A 15,715-nucleotide genomic window follows, 5' to 3' on the forward strand; every position below is an offset into this window, starting at 1 on the left:
AAAGTCTATATATATAAAGGAGATCTCGCCGGTGGTTTACTCGAGTTTACTGACGTGAAAAAACACTTTTTTCAAGCATTTAAAGTGTTTTTTATAAAGGAAAATTTGAAAATACTTTTAAATTATTATACGAAAAATCGCTTAAGGAAATAGATTTTGAGGCGTGCGGTGTGAAAACGTTTTAAAATTTAAAACAAAATTATTTTCCGACCGAATTAGAATGAAGGCAGTCGTGAAATATACCGCCTTGTGTTTTATTTTAATTAATTACGTTAATTTAGCGTATAGTAGTAATAATAATGGCTATAAGAAACGACCTTCATTTTATAAACATCGAAGAGGACCCAGATTGGGACGATGTTTCATGGATTTAGTTTGCGGTGAGTTTTAATTTTATTTTCAATGTTTTGACCATGAGTTTATAAGATATGTGCCTTAAGTATGACACTACATGTACTTCTTAATGCTAGAGACTTACAGCTCGAGATAACTAGTTCGAGAACGACAAGCGAGAGTTGACTAAACTCGGTTTTGTAGTCCATCTTCCTATTTAGTCTGTACTAACTTCCTATTTAGTCTGTACTAACCCTTTGACACGCCTCATCAGGCGTACGTCGCTTTACAAGAATCTACGGCCTACGTCACTTTATGACAAGCTCTCAGTAACCAGTGACAAACTTAGGGAATATATCTTATGAACTTACGTTTTACGTATTTAACTGTACATAGTTTTCAGAGAAGGAGAATTCATATCATTTACATACACTTACTTCTGACTCTACCACGGAGTCTGGACTCCTTGTGTGAATGGTATGAATCCTCCTAGTCTGAAAATTATGTGTAGCAGCAGAGGCACGCGACGTATATAGTTTTCATACAAGGAGGACTGATTTACACAGGGAGGCCAGGCTTGTTCATTACGCGGTTAGTACGCCAAGTAGCCTGGTCTTCTGGTGTAAATGGTATCAATCCTCTTAGTCCGAAGACTATGTATTACTTATCGTGCCGCCATTTAAGAGATGACGGTAAATTGAACCCCAAAAGTCAGTCTATAGGGTATAGAGAACCAGTGTACTAAATATAAGCAAAAGTATATAGATATAAAAACAAAAAGTACACTTCGTTGAAACTTGCTGGCGCTGCGTAATATGAGAAGCCAGGATAGTGTCTAACCCCCTCTGCGTAAGGTTACCTTCCCAACCGTGGCACAGAGAACAAGCCCTGAATAGGCTCATAAAGTAGCAGATGCTTACTCTAGTACCAAAATTTGACGTTTGGATCGCCAGCATCATGTACTACTTTCTATAAACCTATGACGTCAAGAAGCTCTTCCCTGATTGGTTAGTTCGTGTAGGGGTCTCAGTGGAGGGTAGTTTGCCTCTCAGTTTACACGTTGTCTACAGCTAAATGCAGGGAATTGTTAAAGAAGTGTACTTTTTGTTTTATATCTATACACTTTTGATATTGGTGATGGCAATTCATACGTTCTCAGTTGTCATATGGGTTCTGTTCAACGCTAGGTATTTCTTATTATAACGTTAACTTTGTTTTGTCTCTTTAATATGGTATCTAGATTATCAAGTTGATAAAGAAGTTAAGTTAAACAGACTGCAATGCGTCATGGATAAAGGTCCCATAGAGGTAAGCGGAGATTATAATTTAAATAAAAATATTCACAAGGATAGTGTTAGTATACAATATTCAAACGTTATATTGATTTAGAAAATTTTGAATTATACCACTTTGTTAACTATCAAATGTTGACTTCAATTTTCACCTGAAACTTTGATTCATATATCATGAATTAACTCATTTTAAATATTCAAATCCTTTTGAAATAGTTCAAAAACATCCTTCAAACATGCATGTACAACTCTACATCGAAAGAAGAATCTAAGGAAGCATTGGACCGTTTATGCAATGAACCGGAAACAGTTAAAAAATTAAACAGTTGTTTCTTCATGGCTGAAGTACGAAATAAACCATTTAACCTTTGACCTCAAGACTTCTAACCTCTAAACCATCCCATAGCATCCTTCAATTCATCCACAAAAACCTCCACTTCGACCCGAAGTCATCCCAGCTGATGCAACCCCACCGGAAGTCGACAACAATAATCTCTCACCCAAACCAGAAACGGAAGTAGAACGTGTAAAAATTCCGGAAGCGAATCCGGAAGACAACGTCATAGTTAAAAGAAGCGCACGTAACTTCAGGGGTCCTATGGGTCCGTATATACCACCACCTTGCAATGGTGCAAGGACATTCGGATGCGGTGGTATTAGTCCATTTGGGGACCCTACTATGATGGGACCATTATCAGGTCCGTCTCCAATGGGGCCTTACGGTTCATTTGGAATACCATTACCACCAGCGCGACGCATGGGTCCTGGTTTTAACAGACCCCCGTTCTTCGGTGGACCACCAATGGGGCACCCATTTTATAATCCTAATTTCGGTGGACCTGGTTTTGTTCCTGGACCTCCACCAATGATGCCACCTACAGGTTATGACCCGTTTACGAGGCTCGTTGAGGTAATGTTCAATGCGGATTACGCTAAAACTTGTTGATATGTTCTATCAGTTCTATGAGCAGCAGATTGCCTTTTTTTTCAAAGGAGTATTAGTTTCTAAAATCTCGAGTAATATGTTACATTTTATTCGGTCGCCTCGTTAATTTCGTTTCGGTTGCGTCGGTTATTACATTTCCCTGTTCAGACGTGAGAGCATGTGTCTTAAAACGATTTGCATATTTGCTGAATTTTGGACCAACAGTCCAACACTAAACTAGCCGTATCCTAAATGACAAATACCACCAAGAATCCTAAAACTTTTCATTTATTGTCTGCTACAGCAAAGTCCGCTCGATCATGCGTCAGTAAGGCAAGATCGAGTGAGCTATGGCTAAAGAAAGGGCGCTAACGAGGTGGCGCCATCTTGAGACTGCCCAACGAAACTAATTAATTATAACTGAACCCGCGAATCTTTTACCCTGACTTGTGTCTAATTAAGGCTAGTTCTCACTTGGCAAGTAAACGCGGCGAATTTATTTTTCGCGTGGCGAAAAAATCCGGCGATATTTTAGTCGCTGGGGGTGTGGTTCTCATTGGGCGCGAAATTTAAAAAACGCTTCAGCGCTATTTTACGCATCTTAAGCCTAAAAATTCAAACTTGTATTCTATTTAATAATGAACCAAGTTATTTTCTTGCCTCCCTTAATGGAATTTTTTGACATATCCATATTTATCTAATAGAAACATTTTAGCTAGCGTACGTATTTCACTCTTAAAAAATTAAATTAGAAGCGTACTTGCCTAAACTTACCTCTGTTATTTTCATAGAGATCAGAACATATATATTAGAACTCAATGGTTATTTTCATTCATCAAGTAACCAAGGCTTAAAATTGGCGACATAGCACACTCACACTCCCCCTTCCCCTTCCCACTACCTGAACCTGATTGGCTGAAGTCTTTTTTCGCCGAGCGTTTAGCGAAAAAAAATAGAACAGTCGCTTTGGGACTCTTTGGGGCGATTTTGACGGCGACTAGAAGAAAATTCGCTCATTTTAGTCGCGCGTATCAAGTCGCGTGGCGAAAAATGCATTTTTTCGCCAAGTGAGAACCAGGCTTTAAGCGAGCAAAGCGACTTCACCGACGTGAACGTGAGATTTTATTCTAGTTAGGGCCTCAGGTTTACAAAATTAAATGAAACTATTCCCTTTAATATTACATAAAAGAAATATAAACATTGTAGCATAACAAACATTACAATTGTAAGTGTTACAAACACAAAGGAGTAGTTGTAGTTAGAGTAGAACGGAACTTGCTAATGCCCCCAATACCTCGCAAAACCCCTAAAGATGAGAAATTAACTTTCAAACCATTTCAGCAATTATGTTTCATACCGCTAGATGGTGATGCGAGGCCTAACTTCGTCAATTCAGGTTACTCCTTGGTAAAGCCAAAAAGGGGTTATTTGTTGCTCATATTCCTGTTAAATATTTTACATAATTTATTCAAAAATTACTATCACGTTTTTTACAGAGTTGCAGGATGGATTTTCCCGCCTAATTTGAATAAGAAGAAGATTAATAGCCAAAGAAATTCGTGTTAAAACTTCTAAAACTCGAAGTAATCGCGTATGAACAAACGAAAATTAACGATTCGGCAGAAATTTGATGTTTGCGAAACAATAATTATCGTTAACGGTGTATTTTATTTCTTCAACTGGCGAAGAATTTTATTTCGCCGTTGTTTAAACAGCTGAATACATAAGCTCACGTTGTTCATCTCTCTACTTTACCATTAAAAACGTTATTTAACTTATTTATGACTTTGTCCAACGTTGCTATAGACATTGTGGAAGATACAAGAACGTGCTTTTGGTTAATGTTAGTGATACATAATGGTACAATAATGTTATACGTATTTGTTTTGTCATTTTTGTATTTCACAATAAAGAATGAAAAAAAAAAACCATAGATGTGAATGCAATGCCTCACTACCTATAAGCATAAGTTCATAAGATATGTTCCATAAGTTTGTCACTGGTTACAAACTGGAGCTTGTTATGAAGTGATTGAAGTAGGTCATAGATTCGAGGTAAACAGACGCCTGGTGAGACGCTGTCAAAGGCTTAGTACAGACTAAATAGGAAGATGGAAGTCCTGCAAAACCGAGTGTAGTCAACTCTCGCTTGTCGTTCTCGAACTAGCTCACAGTAAGCCTCTAGTATTATGAAGTATAGATTGTGTCATACTTATGGAACATTTCTTATAAACTTATGCTTTAAGTAATCTTGTATGAAAATGCATAAGGAGGGACACTTTAAATCGTTCTGGAAAATCCTAACCTATTTTTCAAAAATATAATTGCAAATTGCAGATTCTTATGAAACAGTAAAACGTTACATTTCAACCTTCCCAAATCAGTTACAAAGTGTAAAAGCGTCTTATATGTCGAGGGGCTAATCACCCTTAAATTTCCCTGCACGACGATTAAGGGTCCATACCAACAAGGTTGCTACAATTTTCAGATTCAAATTCCCTGACTTTTCCAAGTTTTCCCAGACCTTTATCTACGATTTTTCCAGAGGTATTTAGGCTTAATTGTAATTGCTCTAATTAAATTAGTATTATCAGAAGTATATAATACTTCTCTTCGAGAAAAGTGTACCGCAAAGCGGGGTAAGTGTAACATGATTCTTCCAAACATCCCTTAACATTTGGAGTGCGCAAGGTTACTAAACCGAATCACATACGAGATAAATAGTTCCCCCTCATAAATAGAGAAGTGGCCCTTATATTAACTACCCATAGAACGTAATGTAGTCAAAGGTAAAGGGTGCCATTTCTTTATTATAAAACCGCTGGGTTCAGTGCCATTTTTATCGGTCTGAAATTAATGAACAAGAATAAAAGTGAAACACGTAAGCACCTCCTATGTCCTCGTGCCAAATTCATCAATCATTAAGCCTATTTACTTCATAATTAACTCCCTCAAAGAAATATCGATGTTAATCACGTCCAATTTCAATCAATCCTTAACCCCTAATTATCCTTGGAAATATTTGAATAGCCTAAAATACTGCAGAAGAAAAAACGTAACAACCGCCCATGTGATTAAAATATTTTCCACGCACGAGAACCTTTGTTAAAGTACAATGTCTGTTTAAACCAAAGGCCCAATTACACCCTATAGAAAAAAAACTTGACGTATTTTGTACAAACACAATTTCACCAAAATAATAATAGCGTTCCTCGATCTATCCTCAAGTGAAATTACTTTCAAGTACTTGCATCCTTCTTAACATATAGAACGAGACAATACCCCGTCCGGGTTTCAAGAGGTTACGGAGAAATCATTAATAAAGCTTGGGTAATTCTTTATATAAACCTAAAACCCATTTGAAGTCATCCCTACTTGTAAACCAGAAAGCTTCACAAACCGTCAGTCGAATGGCTAGGGTTAAAATAAGGGATTGTTTAGTCAAGTTAGGTTTGTTGTTGCTAATAATACACGTCGTTACATCGGCTTACAACAATTCAAAGTCTGCTAGTGGTAATTCTACATCTTCTCCAAATCGTTACAACTCGACGACAAGGCCTAACAATATTTCGAGTTTGTTAAACTCAACTGAGAGTTCGATTTCAAAATGGCCGAATCAAAATTCGAATAACAAATCTGCGAGTCATCATTCGAATCATCAGCACAAGTACGATGGAGATTATGACGAAGATCCCGATGATGACGACGATGAAAGTGACGAGAGTGACGAGTCTGATGAGTCTTCGACAAGTCCTTCACCCTCACAGGCACCGGGAAGTTCCGGTATTGCGCTGGTTAAGAATAATCGATATGGGATAAGCGGAAGCGGGAAATCGAGTGGTTATAGTGGGTGATTTTTGAATATTTTTTGTTAAATGATTTGTAACTTTGAGGAGTAAAATAAATATAGATTTCAAATGTAGAGTGACTAATATGTCTGATCGTGGCTAAATTATTTCTAGGCAATATGAGAATCCTCTCAATACTTGAGTTATATGTAACATGATTCTTTCCAGGCTCTCCTGGTCATCAAACTTATTTCAGATGGGCATCGCACCGTGCTAGGGTAAATTCTATAACTGTTTGGCCAGTACTAAATCCTCAGCAATCAACCCACAAACCTTGATTGTCTTGACTTGGGACAAAAATGACCACAAGCGCATGCATGCGCCTTGGCAAATATTTAAGCAGCGCTAATAGAGTAATGATGAGGGGGAACTATTTATCGCGTATGTGATTCGGTTTAGTAACATTGCTATGATAAATGTAAAATGACGTTGGGAAGAATCATGTTACAATTATCCCGCTTTGTGGTACACTTCTCTCAAAGAGAAGTGGCTGGTTTTGAGCTAAATGGTAAAAAATACGGGCCTGATTTTTAGGAATAATGGGGCTGTAGTCGGAAATGTGGCGTACTACAGTAAGCCAAGCTTCTGGGCGACTTTCCTACATATTGAAACCTGTTTAAAGGCCGGGAAACGGCGAGAAGGGTTCTTGTCAAACTGAAAACCGTGCATCGAACTAACAATGGGCGACCGTGCTTCAAACTTTTTAGGGGTTCTTGTCAAACTGAAAGCCGTTCAAAGCGGTTCTTGTCAAACTGAAGATAAACAATGGACAGTCTCTTAAATTTTGTTTCCCCGACTTTTTGCTTCCCCCATTTAAGAGACTGTCCATTCTTTATCTTCAGTTTGACAAGAACCGCTTTGCACGGCTTTCAGTTTGACAAGAACCCCTAAAAATTTTGAAGCACGGTCGCCCATTGTTAGTTCGATGCACGCTTTTCAGTTTGACAAGAACCCTTCTCGCCGTTTCCCGGCCTTTAATTGCCTCCTTGTCGATTGAAACCCTTAAAAAATATTGCTGATATGGGCTCTGTATGGTCATCGACATTTAGCGGCCAAAGTTGAGTTGAAAAAACAGTCCAAGCCTTTACTATGCCCTGAAAAGGTTTATGAACCCGTACAATATATGTCGAGGTAATACTTTACCTTTGACTATATGTTATATTAGAAGATAATATGGATTTTCCTAACAGTGTTTTCTTACTTCAAGCTACAGGCTACGAATCGGTCAATGGTAATTTAGTCTCTCATTGAAATTTATAAAATAGAAATCAATACAAGCTGTGTAATCCAATTTCTATTCATTCCTTGTAACTACAACCCATCAAAAACGGATTTGAGAAGAGCTAGGTCAAAAGTTGTGCCAATGAAACGGTACCCGCTTAATCTAGGGTTAAATGTGATAATGCAGTTAACGCTGTTCTCAGCAATGACTTAAATTGACTTATAGGATTATGTATCGCAACCCTACTACTTGCACTAATAAACATTTCTACTATAAACTTACGCCACCCTCTTCCTAGAAAATCTCACAGCAAATATTACAAAATTATCAAAAGATAGCTGTTAAATTTTTACTGTTGTATCAATATTTAAAGTTGTCAATGTGTCATAATGTAAAACTAGTAATGAAAAATAAAAACCAGGATTTTGGTCTGTATGACTGAAAGGGTATAAAAACGTAGATGAACCTGAATCAAAATCCACATTTGTGAATTATTTGCAATCCAACAACAATCAAAAAATTAAAATATGAAAACTCTGACTCAGTTGAGTTTAGTTTACGTCGTCTCTTTGCTGATATTTGCCGCTGTTATGGTCGAAAGACAGGATGGTTTGGTTTCGGCCGCTAAAGACGAAGAACCCACGGCGAACATTTTCAAACTGGCTTGCAATCGTGGACGAGGTAACGGCAACGGGACAAGTGGCGACGGCGACGCCACTACCGTCAACGGGACCGAAACCGAGAGATTGCAGAGTCGAAGGGGTGGAACCAGAAATGGAGGTACAGGAAGAAGAAGAAATTAACGTGATAAATAAGTTTGTTAATTACAATTTAAGTCCCAAATGGTATAGACACAAAATTTAAATAAAAGAACTTTAAATAGTCTTTGGGTATTTTGTTTACATTCATGTCATAGTATATTCCATTGCTTCTTCTAGAGTCATCATGGTACATTATTAAGCTTAAGATGAGACTCCCGGAATTATGATGTATTTAGATTCGGATGTACGGGCCCCCAAACATTAGCCCCTAAAAGAAGGAAATTGGTTGGCAACACATGTGAAGTAAGACATATCAGTTTGTCCATCTTGTTTAGACAATTTCAATAGCCTCCAATCTAAGAACATTAATGAGGGCTCTTTATCTAGAAGAAGTGTACTTTTAAAGGTAGAAGTGTGCCTAAGCTGGTGATGTAATGTAGTTCAAAGTGTGACAGTGTTAAGGTTTCTTTTATTCATACCAAGTTATTTAGAGGTGTTGTTCAAAATGTCCACTATTCTGCTATTACATTTTGAACTAATTTTACATTACCAGCTTAGGCACAAACCTTTACCGTCAAACGCACACTTCTGCTAGAGAAAGGTTCAATAACGTTCTTAGATTGGGGGTTATTGAAATTGTCTAAACAAGATGGGCACCTTGATATGTCTTATTCTTCCTTGTTTTAGGGAACAATGTTTGTTAGCCCGTACCTCCGAAACTATATATTTTAGAACACATGTTCTTTGACACTTTTGACATAGTCTGATACAAAGACCACTCCCTATAATTTATAGCAGGCTTATCAGAAACACCCTGTATATGTGAATAGGCAATGAAACGCTAGGAAGGAGGTGCGGAAGGTTTAACGAAGTTTTAAGCCCTTCCCCTTACCTTCAATCAGATATTATTATAGGGTCTACGGCCTCTTAAAGACTCCAAGTAGAAGGAATTTATGTTTAATCCTGCTATAGACCATACCACAAGATAATTATTATCTTGTGCAAATACATAAATTAAAACTATCCCTACTTATTCAACAAAAAAAGAGACTTGAATGCCAATGACATCTTAATGTAATTCAGAGAGCGTTTTTGGAAAGTTAAAAAGTATAACCATAAGTTTTTAAGATATGTTCCATAAGAATGACACTTCCTATACTTCGTAATGCTAGAGACTTAATGAGAGCTAGTTCGAGAACGACAAGCGAGAATTGAAGTCCTACACTCGCTGGTTAATTTTGAAGTCCATCTTCCTATTTAGTCTGCATTACTAAGCCTTTGACAGCGCCTCACCAGGCGTCGCTTTACCTCGAATCTATGATCTACGTCACTTCATGACAAGCTCCAGTTTGTAACCAGTGACAAACTTATGGAATATACCTTGTGAACTTATGTTGAAATTATAACCTCTTAATTGATTACTTAGCTAAGTAAATCCAATTAATAATTCTTTCATTGCACGCGAGAATTTTTTGCACACCCAAATCGATTATATAAACAGCTTAAAATCCTTCATAGGTCCTTCTACATTCAGGACCTTCCAAAGAGTTCAAACCCAGTCGGAGTTAATTTGAAAACCGAACCAAAAATGATTTCAAGCAAAAATTTAATAGCCATTCTGTTATTGGCTACCCTGGCCATTAGCTTCGCGTTATCAGCCTCACTGGGCGAAGATGGCATTGCAGATTTTGACGGTAATGACGGAAAACTGACCAAGGCCGCCTGCGACAGGGGACAAGGAGTTCCTGGTAATGATGGCAGTGACCAAGGGCTAGATGGAGGATTAGGAGACACTGAACAATTAAACGGAAGGTCAAGCAAAAACCGTAAAAGAGGATCAACTGGTAGCCGACGTAGAGGAACTACAGGAGGGAACACAAATACGGGTACTGGTCAAGCTGGGCAAGAGGTTGAAAGATTGGGAACTTCAAATGTTTCCGGAAAGCAATCGACTAGACAGAGACAAACCGGAACCAGACAAAATACCAATCAAGGTTAATTAACATACGAATTAACCCGATCCTCATTACTTTAATCAATATATAGTTTTAGATATTTTAAAAGCTACTCAAAATTTCCGGTGATGGTGAATAACGCTGTAGTTAAGAGGTTTTAATTAGGTGTACATAATTAATTAATTAAAATTATTAAAACTAACTGAGGTATGATAATAAAATGTGTACTTTTTTAAGTAATACGAATAATGTTGTCAAATCCTTGAAATGCATTGCGAGAAACTATATTACTGAACCAGGGATAGATTTAATTTTATAAGTAGGAATGGAGAATGGTTTGTATTTACTTCAGTCCGACTTATAGTCGGGACGGAGAAAAATACGAAATTACTTTTTACCTCTGTCGCTATGATCCCCTTCTTCTTTCATACCCCCCCCCCCGTCCTGTGGAAGGGGGTCCGGGACTTTGACAAGCGCCCACATTACTCTGTTCTCCATTCCTACTTCTAAAATTAAATCTATCCCTGACTGAACTAAAACCTTAAAACATGTCCTTTAAAAGCCTAAACCAAGCAAAAACGATTTTAGCCATGTTTCGGCCGTCGTCTACTACAAAACCGGTTGAGGGGCTTGAATCCCCCTTTATTGAATTTCATTAACTGACCAGTAGTTTTAACCGGTTAAAACCACATGGATTTTAATTTTTGGATAAATCTGTATTTTTGCCAACTCAGAACAAGACGCTCCCATAGTCGAGGAGCCCTCTAAGCTTAACAAAGGCTAGTTTTAGCTAATCCCTCGTGGATGAGTCCTGATTGGTTCCGGTCTTTGACAACGTAAAATTGGGGTGTAGAAGATTAGTCCCGGCATGTCAGTATAGTCCAAGTACTTCTAATTGAAAAACTGGACCTTGGCCACTTAGAATAGTTAAACTTGGATAGTTTTAAATTAAAGAAGTGCCCCCCCCCCCAAAATCATTTAATTTTTAAACTGTCCCAGGTAATTTTTAAAATGGGCATTTGTCCAGGGCCCCCGCCTTATTTCTCAACCTACCAGTATGTTAGGAGCGCCACAGAAGCTAACATAATAACATTTGCTTAAAGGAGAAATTCGGAAGGATTATTTAAACCTCATTTATGATCCATATTGTGACCTCTCACTTTTTGCTTTGGTCACATTGAACCGAATTCCCATTCGACAGAAGGGGTTTTTTTTTGGGGTCCCATTCGACCGAACGTAGCCAAAGGTGCGATTTTATTATAGTCCCATTGGACCGAAATTCTATTGAACTGGAAGAAGACATACTGTGTGGTTTTGCATTAAATATATTTTTAATTTCACAACTTATTATTGTTAAAATAAATGTGAGTTGAAAATGTATTACTGCACTTATTTTAACTACGTTTTAATTACGGCGAACCTCACCTACCCTAGCCTAACCTAACCTAACCTAACCTAACCAAACGTAACCTAACCTAACCTAACCTTGTTTGGAGGTAAAAAGATTATTTATATGAGTATTAAAAGCCCGCCTCTTACCACGAACAATTTATTAGCAATAATAGAAATATTTTGGAAAAGATGTCAGATAATTAATTGGAGAATATTTTGGAAAAGGTGGCAGCTAATTAATAGTAGAATATTTTGGAAAAGGTGGCAGCTAATTAATAGGAAAATCTTTTGGAAAAGGTGGCAGCTAATTTATAGGAGAATATTTTAGAAAAGGTGGTAGCTAATTAAATGGAGAATATTTTGGAAAATGTGGCAGCTAATTAGTAGGAGAATGTTTTGGAAAAAGTTGCAGCTAATTAATAGGAGAATATTTTGGGAAGGGTGGCAGCTAATTAATAGGAGAATGTTTTGGAAAATGTGGTAGCTAATTAGTAGGAGAATGTTTTGGAAAAGATTGCAGCTAATTAATAGGAGAATATTTTGTAAAAGGTGGCAGCTAATTAATAGGAAAATCTTTTGGAAAAGGTGGCAGCTAATTAATAGGAGAATGTTTTGGAAAAGGTGGTAGCTATTTAAAGGGAGAATATTTTGGAAAAGGTGGTAGCTAATTAAAAGGAGCATATTTTGGAAACGGTGTCAACGAATTATTGGAACCAAACCAAACCTAACCTAACCCACCCGAAACCAAAATATTAAAATTTTAATTCAAAATCTAAAGACATTGATGGAACTACCATTAAGACTGTACTTCATTTTAAGCACAATTTGTTTATTAATTCTATATATCTCTTGCCTTGAAAGGAATGAAAGTGAGCGTTTTAATTAGTATCACGAAACAATTACTTTCAATATTATTAATACACCTTTTGGAGATTCGAACCAACAACCTATCGCTTCGCAGTCGAACATGGTATCCACTACACCACCGAATCGCTGACGTCTACAGTGTTTCAAGTTATATTCATGTATTTTTAGGGGCATATTCGGACGATTGGGATTTCGGTCCATCGGGAATATAGCCATTGGGCTGGAAATCTAAAATCATTGCGGGATATTCGGTCGAATGGGATTTCGGTCCATTGGGAATTCGGTTGAAAGGAACGATACCCACTTTTTCCAGTATGGTCAAACATATTACAGGTAACGCCCCTAAAAGGTTTTCGATTACTACATATAAAATTATCTCCATTAAGTACCTTATTTTTTAGAAATTCCCATTATGTTAATCCTTGACATAATTACTTTAATTTCGGTACGCTCAGTAACAGGATAACTTTCGTTAATAACCATATTTGATTACTTAGCTATACAAGCAGAGATGATGATGAAAGTTAACTTCAAATCATCGAAAATATCACGCATGCCTTTAGACAATGCCATTATATAAAAGGAACCTTCACTCTACGTCGGTTATAATCCTGAACTTCAACAAAATGTTGTCCACGAAAACTTTGCTGATCGCTTGCCTCGTTGCCCTTCTTGTGGTTGCTCTGGTAAATTCCGCACCATTGGGAGACGAAACTGGTGCCGATGAATTTGATGGAAACGATGGTAAATTGACCAAGGAAGCCTGCGGTAGGGGTGACGGAGACGAGGATAAAGACAAAGCTGAGAAACTGAAGAAAAAGAAGGACAAGGATAGCGACAAACAAGACGATGAAAACAAGGACTAAATTTAAAATTTCAAATGTACTTGTATAAATGTAAGAAATTTTCAATTTTGAAAGTTTATATTAAAGATACGTATTGTGAAACATAACTTGTGATAACGTTATTGGTTTTCATATATAGGTTTATGTTTTCTATTTCAATTTATTGGGGTTTTTTTTCAGCAGGGTTTCCTCTGACCTTTTAGGCCCAATTGTTATTGTTCAAAATAGAAGAAGGGGTGATATAAGTAAACAATTTCGTTGAAATCGCATTTTGTGAATGTTTAACGTAAAACATAGCTGCATGCAAACTCCCCAATTTCGGTTGCTGGTCAAACATGATCTCGATCGATGTTTGAACCGCAGAATTTTAACAAATTAAATTAAATTCCCTGAATTTTTTCCCTACATTCTTGAAATTCTGATACTTACGGCGCTTTTTGAAATTCCCTGACTTTTCCAGGGTTTCCCTGACATGTGGCAACCCTTTTCAGGTTTAGTCTTAATTAAAACATTATATATTGTAATTCTCAGCCATAGAAGAGATCCAAATGACAACAAAAAAATTCGGTTTTATAAATAAAGATGTATCGCATCTGAGATGGAATTCTAGTATGGCTAGAAAATAATATCTTTTTCAAAACTGACACAACTTCTGTCTAAAATATTTGAAATTATCAAAACGAATAAACGACACAAATGGAGGGTAAAATTTGGTGTTAATGGGTGCAATAATTGGTGTAGTTTTGGTGTAAAATTGTAATTTAACAGAAATTTAGAAATCGAACTGAGGGTTTTTCAAAGTGACAATGAAAGGTAAAGGCGATTTAAATACAAAAATAAAGGGAAAATAGAATCCTTATAAATATTTTCCCAAAAAACCTAAGTTGACTTACAGTCAGAATACAATTTTAAAGGCACCAACATTAACCACAAGATGTTAGTCTACCGGCGCATTAACTTTGAATTCGACCATAGTAGAATAAATATGGTTCGAAAAAGAGTTCAAAATTGAAAGTAACAATTCCAAGGGCCTCGAAAATATGCCTTCATGTTGATTCTTCTAAAATTTCAACATCGAAGAATAAAGCTCTAGGCAAATAGACTAAAAAGTGTACTGACGTCATAAGAACATATGAATAAATATTGCTTCACAAATATTTCAAATTAAAGATTTCACATCGTTCATTTCGAATACAGTACGCACCTCCGATCAAGTTCACCCAACATGAGTTGCTATTTATTTTCATTAATATTATGCTTCATAATTCCTATCACGTTATCCACACCCGGCGTTGACCACGAATTCCAAAAACGACAGGAAGAATTCAACCTTAAAATCCAATCGGAAGTTGACCAACTTAAAGCGGAAGTTGCTAAAATATCTGCCCAACAGTCTGAAAACAATCAAATACGGGAGAAATTCAAAGGCGAGCTAGACAAATTGCGGAAACAAGTCGCGGAAGACCATGAAAAATTGCAGAAAGACTTGGGCGCCGTATGGCAAAAAGAAATGGACGAATTTCATAAGAAATTAGAAGAGTATTTGAACAAGTACAAGCTAACCAACCCGGGAACTGATGCCGCAACCAAGGACAATAAGGAACAGATTGGAATAGTGCTGTACTTCGCGGTATTGGTGGCCTTAGAGTCAAAGGAGATTCACATTCACCATGACCATGGAAAGACTGATGACATTCATGTGCACCATGTTCATCATGGCGATACAATCATCGGCCAATCAAAAAACAACAAGTTTACAAGTGCCACTGATTGGGAAGGTGCAAAACGCGAACTTGAACAAGACTTACGGATGCAAAAAGAAAACTTCAACATGAACATGGACAAACTACGTCGCCAGCAAGAAGATGCGACGAGGACACAGCGTCACAATTTGGAGCAGGAGATGCGTCGTATGCAACAAGAAAGGGAGGCCAAGATGAGAGAAGGTCAAAGGTTAAGAGCTGACTTGGAACGACTCCAACAAAAGCAGATGGAGGCCGCGCAAAGGGACCAAGAGAATTTGAAACGTACCATGGAACATCAAATCAGGGAAAGTTCTGAGGAGGCAAGGAGACAAATGGAAATGATGCAACGTCAACAAGAGAAAGTTCAGAGGGAGTTGGAGAAGAGGAAAATGGAGATAGAAGCCCAGTTACAAAATAATCGGGGATAAGTTAGGCTTAGGGATAAGACTGCAACCTGACCCTCCCATAGTATTAACATACGGATATAAGATATGTTCAATAAGAATGACACTACCTGTACTTCGTAATGCT

At 37.3% G+C, this 15,715-nt stretch overlaps 1 protein-coding gene across 2 annotated transcripts; it reads left to right on the forward strand.

The window, feature by feature from the left end:
• Window positions 1-199: 199 nt before the first annotated feature.
• LOC149679592 (uncharacterized) lies at window positions 200-4,459 on the forward strand. 2 transcript variants are annotated; one of them, XM_089835407.1, is made up of 5 exons: window positions 200-380; window positions 1,574-1,641; window positions 1,842-1,970; window positions 2,032-2,535; window positions 4,047-4,459. In XM_089835407.1, exons 1-5 carry the CDS (start codon window positions 221-223, stop codon window positions 4,071-4,073), a joined length of 888 nt encoding a protein of 295 aa, XP_089691533.1. In that variant the 5' UTR covers window positions 200-220; the 3' UTR covers window positions 4,074-4,459. The 2 variants fall into 2 exon arrangements, with proteins under 2 accessions (XP_089691533.1, XP_089691532.1); XM_089835406.1 differs by lacking the exon at window positions 4,047-4,459 and having other exon boundaries at window positions 2,032-2,658.
• The last annotated feature ends 11,256 nt before the right edge of the window (window positions 4,460-15,715 follow it).

Source organism: Phalangium opilio, unplaced genomic scaffold (genome assembly GCF_054372755.1).
Source record: "Phalangium opilio isolate 3A_F unplaced genomic scaffold, DU_Popi_V2 ptg000041l_1, whole genome shotgun sequence".
Taxonomy (NCBI): domain Eukaryota; kingdom Metazoa; phylum Arthropoda; class Arachnida; order Opiliones; family Phalangiidae; genus Phalangium; species Phalangium opilio.

Excerpts from the sequence above, each read along its gene's own strand:
- LOC149679592 (XM_089835406.1), top strand. The coding sequence starts at position 221 with ATGAAGGCAGTCGTGAAATATACCGCCTTGTGTTTTATTTTAATTAAT. Across the intron at positions 1,642-1,841 it reads TGGATAAAGGTCCCATAGAG|TTCAAAAACATCCTTCAAAC; the intron begins GTAAGCGGAGAT and ends CTTTTGAAATAG. Across the intron at positions 1,971-2,031 it reads GTTGTTTCTTCATGGCTGAA|CATCCTTCAATTCATCCACA; the intron begins GTACGAAATAAA and ends ACCATCCCATAG.